General features: G+C 36.6%; 1 protein-coding gene across 1 annotated transcript in view; it reads left to right on the forward strand.

The window, feature by feature from the left end:
* Positions 1 to 8668, forward strand: part of OTUD4 (OTU deubiquitinase 4) — a 51121-nt gene that overhangs the window by 33135 nt on the left and 9318 nt on the right. Inside the window, exons 14-17 of the mRNA XM_004708749.2 lie at positions 4348 to 4510; positions 6592 to 6715; positions 6998 to 7053; positions 7837 to 7917. Coding sequence (XP_004708806.1) covers positions 4348 to 4510; positions 6592 to 6715; positions 6998 to 7053; positions 7837 to 7917 — 424 coding nt within the window. The remainder of the gene's footprint in view (positions 1 to 4347; positions 4511 to 6591; positions 6716 to 6997; positions 7054 to 7836; positions 7918 to 8668) is intronic.

The raw sequence follows: 8668 nt of genomic DNA on the forward strand, positions 1-8668 counted from the left end.
ATCAGTGGCAGTAATGACAGAGCATGCGCTGTTACGCAAAAACCGCGATAGAGTGAAGCCGCGGAAGTCGAAGCGCGAAGTGGCGAGGGTTCACTGTATATATAATTTATTGTATGCTTTGATAGGTTATTTCTTGGGTTTGGGGATACTAAAGGAAATTTCACATGTATTTGTGAAATTACATTATTTCACAAACAAATTTATAATTGCTTCTTTGCTTTACACTATTTCAGCTTATAAAAGGTTTTATAAGAATACATTACTTTTGGATTGAAGGGAAACTATGTTTTGTTTGTTAGAAATCCAAGATATAGGCAATATGTTTCTGGTGTTGATTCCAGTTTCAAGAAATTTGTAGAAATTTTGGACAGATGGGAAATGTTTTCATCTTATTAGAATTCCTGGGTCTTCTTTGTATGGCATGTATAATACTTGTTATATAAAAATACTGACGTTTGATGAGATAGTAGGTAAATACATAGAATTTTTGACATGGTGACTGATAGAAGTAATCTAGTAGTACTTGGAATTAGTCATAAATTAGTGTGCTTGATTATGGGTGTGTTTTACTATATATTAAAACATTGATTAACAGTTACTTAATTTTTTAAATAAGATCTTAAAATTTACTAAAGTCATATTGCTAAATTCAATGTTTTTTTTTTTGAGGGGGGTGTATTTGTCATAACTATTTCTAGGGTTTCATAGGCCACTTGAAGTAGACTTATCTATAAAGCTGGAAACGCGACCTTCATAGCCCCTCATTTTTGTCGTTTGTTACATAGTGATAAAGTCCTTTTTGGAGAAAACCATGCATAACAAATCATAATTGTCATGTGTGCTTCTGCGTCTTCTTGAATTAGCTGCTTATAAGAATAATTGTTTCTCTTGTAGATGAGGTTAAGGTGAGCATTGTGTAGTAAGTATTCCAGTAGTATTTTGAATGTTTAATGGTGGTGTTAACTTCCATAGACTTAGTGAATCATCCTTGGGGTTTTCTACCACTAGGTTTGAGAAAGGCTTTGCTTTCTCCCAATAAACTGTTGCCATACTGGAATTAGAGAAGGTATTGTAAGAAGGGCTATCTGAGCACAAAAATGGCTAGTTATTTCAGGGTTTGGAAAAAAAAAATCGGATGGCCACTATGGTTAAGCCCTTTCTTATAAAGGAGATGATTTGTCTTTACTCTGACAAATAAGATTTTTCATGTAGGGTTTGTATTTTGGTTTCCTACTATTGTAAAACTGTTAGATAACGGTGTAGTTGTCTCTAGTAGATGTAAACAATATCATTGATACCACCTGCAAATAAAATGTTGCTGAGTATCATCCCATAGTAGTACATTGGCAGGGTTCAGGCCAGATTCAGAGAAGGATGTGGAACCCTAGGAGTACCACTGCTGACGTGAGATGGATCTTGGCTCAAAGCAGAGAATATGTTTACTTGTGTTGTAATGACTATGCCAAGGCTTTCAACTGTGTGACTCATAAACATCTGTGGACAGCATGAGAAAAATGGGAGTTCATCATCGAGTTCTTGCAGAACTTACATGGATTAAGAGGCAGTTGTGCAAATGGAACAAGGGTGATTTAAAATCAGGAAAGGTGTGTGACATGGTTGTGTCCTCTCATATACTTAACTCAATTTGTATCCTGGGCAAATATTCATAGAAGCAAGCTTATATGAAGAAGAATGTGGCATCAGCATTGGAGGAGGGTTGAGCTGCCTTGAGCGTGTCTCAGACAGTTAACTCATCATGGTATTAGACAGTCCCATCTTTCTCTGGAAGAGAGGCTGGTGGTTTTGAACTGCTGAATATGTGGATCACACCCCGACATGTAACTACTATGCCAGGACCTCTTTAAGTGTATTGAAAAGCATGAATGTTACTTTGAGGGTTAAGGTGTCAGCAGAGACCAGTCCCTGGAGAAGGACATCAGGTTTAGTAGAGGGGCCGAGAAAAAATGTTGAAGGCCTTGAGGAGATGGATTGGCACAGTGGCTGCAACAGTGGGCTCATGCATTTTTTGTTCTGTTGTGCATAAAGTTTCTGTGGATCAGAACCGACTAGATGGCACCTAACAACAACACAACAGATATAAATCCATGCACACAGGATTAGATGGATGTTAATGTTGTTTGGTACCATTGATTCTTGACTCATAGTGACCCCATGGCCAACAGAACGACATTTTGCCCCGTCTTATATATGATTGTTGCTATGTTTGATCCATTGTTGCAGCCACTCTGTCTAACCATCTCCTTGAGAAGCTTCCTCTTTACTGACCTGCTTTACTGACCATGATGTCCTCTTCCAAGAACTGATCTCACCTGACAGCCTGACCAACGTATGTAAGACAAAGCGCCAAAATCCTTTTGAGGAGTATTTTGACTGTTCTTTGGGAAGTACGTCATCATGTATTTAATATTGTTCACTGTCAACACACAGGCATCAGTTCTTTGATCTTATTCATTGTCCAGCTGTCACCTTCATAAGAGGTGATTGAAAATAACATGGCTGTATCAGGTGTATATTAATTCTCTAAGACTTCTTCACACTTTCAACCCTTTAAAAGAGATTTTTCAGCACATTTGCTCAATGTTGTATGTCATTTGGTTTCTTGCCTGCTGCTGCCATGAGTGTTGATTGTAGATCCAAGTAAAATTAAATCTACAACAATTTGTCTTTTCTGTTTATCATATTTTGAGGATTTTTCTTTCTTTACCTTGGGATGTAAACTATACCAAAGGCTGTAGTCTCACATCTTCATCAGTAAGTATATCCTCTCCTCATGGCTTTCAAGGTTATTTCATTTGCATATCACATCACAGTTAATAAACCTTCCATTCTGGTGCTGTATTCTCCATTATGTAGTCCAGCATCTCCGATGATTTACTCAGCCTCCAGTTTGAGTAATTAAGGTGGGGGGAATCTCATGTTTTCTGATTTTCAGCCATACCTTAGCCTCTCTTTATTTTTCCTAACATTGCCTCTTGGTCTATGCACAGGTTCCACATGAGTACAATAGAATGTTGTTGAATTTTTCATTCATCTCAATGTTACCCATAATTTGTTAAAATCCACACAGTTGAATGCCTTTGCATACTCAGTAAAACATTGGTAAACATTTTTCTGAGACTGTTGTCAGCCAAGAGCCATCTGCAGTCTGGAATGGTATCCCTTGTGTTCCATGTCCTTTTCTGAATTCAGCTTGGATTCCTAGCATTTCCCTGCTGATGTACTGGTGCAACACTTTTTGGATTATCTTCAGCAAAAATGTACTTGCATTTGGTTTTTTCAATTCTTTCTGCATTCTGTTGGTTCAATTTTCTTTGGAATAGGCACAGATAGGGACCTCAGCTTTTGGAAACATTTCTGTTGATTCTCATTTTATACTTAGAGCCTTGCTTTTCACCACTGCCTCACTGCAGGTTGAACTTCTTCCTTCAGTACCATCAGTTCTTGATCATGTGCTAAGTCTTGAAATGGTTGACTATCGACCAATTCTTTTTGTCTAGAGTGACTCTGCATTCCTTCCATTTTCTTTTATGTTTCCTGTACTGACCAGTATTTTCCCCAAAGGTTCCTTTCATAATGCAACTCGAGGCTTGAAATTTTCCTACAATTCTTTTAGCTTGAAAAATGCTGAACATGTTCTTCCCCTTTGTCCTTCTAACCTTGGGTCTCTGCACGTTTCATAGTAATACCTAGCCCTTTTTAAAAAAATTTGTCTTTTGGGGCTGCCTTTTGAAATGTGCTGTTCATCTCATTTCATTTCCTTCAATCTTTGTAGCTTCTGCTCAAGAGCAAGCTTCGGGCTCTCTTCTGACTTCCATGCATACCACACTTGGGTTAAATCCTAAACTCCATTTATTTACTTTTTTGGCAGTCATGTGGAGTAGCTACATTGGCACATTAATATTTCCTTTTAAGTTCTCTATGTCCATTCTGGGTGTTTTATGTAAATAGGGTGTTCCTGGCATCTCTTTAAACATTATCCTTTAATTACAAGGGAAGTGTTTTGAAACCTAAATGGTTAACTTTTCATTTGTGAGTGAATTATCCTTTGTGAATTGGAAGACAGATGGCATAAAGAACAATTGCAGTATTTAAATTTCTGTTCTGATGAAAGAAAGAAATACAAGAAATGAAAAGCATCTAGATTATGTCTGTTAATTGGAGTTATGTTTTTCTATTTTTAATTTGTCTTGACTAACGTTTGTTGGTATAGGAACTTAAATTTGTTACAGATTTGTTGGTATCGCAAAGTTGATCGTTTATTTTATATTAGGTACTCAGTACGTGTTGTCATTTTACTTTTCCTGATAAAAATGTTTTATTTGACAGAAAACCCGATCGTGAGAGAGCTGAGGATTTTGATCACACAAGTCGAGAATCTAATTATTTTGGCCTCTCTCCAGAGCAACGCAGAGAGAAGCAAGCTATGGAAGAGTCTCGCTTACTTTATGAGATTCAGAACAGAGATGAACAGGCTTTCCCTGCTCTTTCCGTATGTATAAAATCAAATCTTAAAAGTTACTCATCAGAAGGCTCTTCTAATATAGTCTCTCTCTTTTTAAAAAAAATTATTTTATTGGGGCTTGTACAATTCTTATCACAATCCATACATACATCCATTGTGTCAAGCACATTTGTACATTTGTTGCCAACATCATTCTCAAATATAGTTTCTCTTTTAAGTCATCATTCCTAATGTTAAACAAATACTTTTTAAACTGAAAGATTATTATGTAATAAATCATGTACTTCCTTTTCACATTTTACAAGAGTTAAATGAGTCCTAGCCATAGTGTTAGTCAGTGATACAGTTGAGTCAAGTAAATTTTAGTCTAGTAGCTTCATTTGAACCAAGACATATTTTACTAGCAAAAATAATGTATATTAGAGATTAATCCTTAGGAACCCCATTCAAGATATGCAAATATGAGAGAGCTTTGTTTTTTTTAGTAAATTGTACTCAAAACGCACTGTTAGACTTGATTCTGACTCATAGTTACTGTGTACAGTGTTTCTGAGACAATGTTTATGGGAGCAGACAGGTTCACCTTTTTCCCTCAGTGGTTTGTGGGCTTGAATTGCTCGTTTTTGGTTATTCCAGTGTTTATCTGACAGTGCCACCTGAGGGGGGCTGGCGTGTGTGTGTTTTCGTTCAGCCGTAGCATGGGTAGAGTACACCGGATTGGTAGTCACTTGTGATACTGTAATTTTTCCCTTGCGCAGTGTGCCAAACACTGGGCTTTGATAAATGTTTTTGAACAAAATTGTGTTCTTTATCTTTAGAATTTAAAAGTCATTTGAGGGGAGGGTATCATAGAATAAAGTCCCTGCTTTATAAGAGGGGTTCACTGGCAACATTGAGAGAAGTGTCTAATTTCACTCCAGAGATATGGGAACCTTAGTGAGGGGGGTGGGTACCCAAGTGATAGCTGGGCATTGTTTCTGTTGAGTGTATCAAAGTGGAATGTTACAGGAAGGTACAGCATGTAAGAACTTTTAACCCCCATATGGTCAGTTTACTGTCTTTACCAAAAACCTCAAGTCTGAGCAATGACAATAGCCTATCTGAGATAGCAGTTCAGCCTAGCACAGGTGTCTAGGAATTACTGTGATGTGCTCATGTGTGTCGGAATTAGTCATGGTGTACTAAGTGCGTTTATCTCATGGATGTGTTCTTTTCCCTTAACATTATGTATCTTTATAAAACCATAGTTTAACTTTTTGCCTTTTTTCCTTTAATGAATGTAAAACCTATACTCTGATGTGAGGATATGCTGTGAGTTTTTTTGTTAAATGAGTGTAACTCAATATTTATAGATTAGAAAATTTGATCATATACTGGGTTTGATAGGACTTGGGTTCTCTTCTAGAAAACTGCTACAGAAGCTTGTGCGAAACATTGATATATAGCATGCTATATGGGGGGAAAGGATCCTTAATGATTGTGTAGTTTTCAAACTGCTTTATTCCTGCTGATGTTTCACAGAAGGGCAAGTTGAAATGATTTGTTGACAGTGTCCTCTGAGTGCTGGCTCCTGTTGTACTGCATGTGCTGATTTGCAATTCAGGGTTTTTTTTAAACCCCTCAACAGTCAGGGCTTTGCAAATGCATCTCCTCTGACTGATGGATCTGGAGATGTTGCTTTATATAAAAAATGTAGTGGGCGAAATACGGTCAGCTTGGCTCCCTAAAATACGGTGTTCCCTAGAGAAAGTTTATAGCTACTAATTTTGACCAAATTGGCTAGTTAGGCTCAGTAATAAGAATATACCGTATATACTCATGTATAAGGCCGAGTATTACAGCACATTTTTAATGAAGTTTTTGTGGTAAAATTAGGTGCCTCGGCTGATACTCGGGTTGATTTATACTCGAGTATGTGCAGTAACTGGAGATTGTGTAATTAAATATGGTTCTTAGGTCCTGCCTTTTTGAAAATTCAAAAATATAAAGAAAAAAGGGCCATGGATTTTAAGACACGAAGAGCAATTATGTAATTTTTTTGTGTTTGCACTTCCCTGAGTAAGTGTATAATACAAAAAAATATTGGTTGGGTTTTGTTCATTTTACAGAGCCCTTCCGTCAGTCAATCAGCTTCTCAGAGTAGCAACCCAGGCACCCAGAGAAAGTCATCTCATGTGAATGACAGGAAAGGAAGTAGACGGAGAGTGGATACCGAAGAACGAAAAGATAAAGGTACATTATTTCATTATTTGAAAGTAGATGCTGGAGGACTGCCTGGTTTAAAGTTGAGGAATAGCACCATTTCTATGGTAATCATTGAGTAGTTTTTGTAGTAATTTCTGAGTGCTACAGAGAAACATTGACTCTAAAGCATATTAAATGTTTACTTGGAAAACTGCTATTTTACCAACTAAACTTGATTGAAATAGTACTTTTGGCTTTCTAATTTTTTTTCTTCTGTATATAAAACTAACTGGTTGCTGATGCTGTCCTTTTTATACTGAACTGTTACAGATCCCGTCCACGGGCAAAATCACTTGGATAAGAAACCCGAGCCAAGCACATCAGAGGTAAAGGCCTTAACACTGATTAGATTTTTTCTTTTTTCCTTTTTTTTAATGCTGATAATATTGCAGGAAGAAATGGAATGTTAAAATATATTTTAGGAAAGTTGATTGAGTACACATCAGAGGTAAAGGCCTTAACACTGATTAGATTTTTTCTTTTTTCCTTTTTTTTAATGCTGATAATATTGCAGGAAGAAATGGAATGTTAAAATATATTTTAGGAAAGTTGATTGAGTATAATGCCTTACTTGAATGACTGGAAAGTAGTTTTTGGTCTTCATGACTGGTAGATTGATTGCTCAGTAGTTATGTGGCCCAGTATTTAAGTACTCAGCTGATATCCAGGTTAGTGGTTTGAATCCAACCAGTGGCTAAGAGAAAAGTCCTCTAATGAGCTGTTCCCATGAGAATTAACCCAGAGACAGTTAACCTTCCCATGAAAGCGCAGCTAATCTTTCTATGAAGATTAGCCCCATGGAACAGTTCTGTTCCATTTTACAGGGTTTTTATGAGTAGGGATTATTTGTAGCATGCTCTTTTGAAGTTAAGCCTCTAGTAAAAACTGCCCAGTAGTTGGATAGGAGGAAAATATACAGCCAAAATTATGTACCCTTTGAAGATTAGAGAAAATTGAAAAACATACTCAGTTGTTAAAGGGATTAGTTGGGTACAGGTGGGTAAAGTCAAAAGACAAGCATGATTATCCTCAAATGTGGGTCTTTTGGATAAAAAAAAAGTATGCCTTTACTCAATCAATCTACCATCTATCTATTTTTACTTCCAAAGAATATTGGCAGTGATAAATGTGCAAGAATTTCATCACCATCAAAGTCAAAGAGATTGGAATCCTCATCTCCTATAGAACAAGTAAGCATTTGTTACTGAATCATTTTCTAGGCTGCTTTTTGCTCTCTGATCATTAGAAAGCAGTCTGCATGGGAAATGGGAGAATTCTAGCGGCACAATTTGGGGGGAGTCAGGACTTTTCTGTAATTGATTTATTGGTTATTTTATAATGCTTGTCGCTTTTAGGGATTGTTATTTTATGAACACCATTTTCTGGACATAGAAACTATTCTGAATTAATTTTGAATCTGTCTTTATCTGTTAACCTTTATATTTGGTATCTTAGGATTGTCTTGAAAATTAAATTTTTGAGAGGAAACAGGATTTCTATTTTGAACTTTTTAGAATTATTTGAGCCCTTCATACTTCATAACTATACATTAAAAAACATAACCATTGATTTCAAATTTAATGTTGAAGAATCTAAGTTATAGTGGGCATTTTGTTGAAAATAATTCTAGTCAACTGCCTTTTATAGAATTCTTAGTAGCTAGCACATACATCATTTTAATGCAAGTCTTTTCAAAATAATTCATAAATTTTTTATGGCTATTTCATGGTTTATCCCCATTACTTTAGCCTCCCTTCCCAAATCATTGCCATTGAGTCGATTCTGACTTACAGCGACCCCGGTAGAACAACAGGGTAGAACCACCCTTTTGGGTTTCATAGACTTTGGATCTCTTGGGGAGCAGATGGCCTCTTTTCTCCCGTGGAACCACTGGTAGGTTTGAACTGCCAGCTTTGGTTAGGCAGCTCAGTGTCTGGCTCA

This window comes from Echinops telfairi, unplaced genomic scaffold (genome assembly GCF_000313985.2).
Source record: "Echinops telfairi isolate 266 unplaced genomic scaffold, ASM31398v2 ScPeMD7_5868;HRSCAF=6743_1, whole genome shotgun sequence".
Taxonomy (NCBI): Eukaryota; Metazoa; Chordata; class Mammalia; order Afrosoricida; family Tenrecidae; genus Echinops; species Echinops telfairi.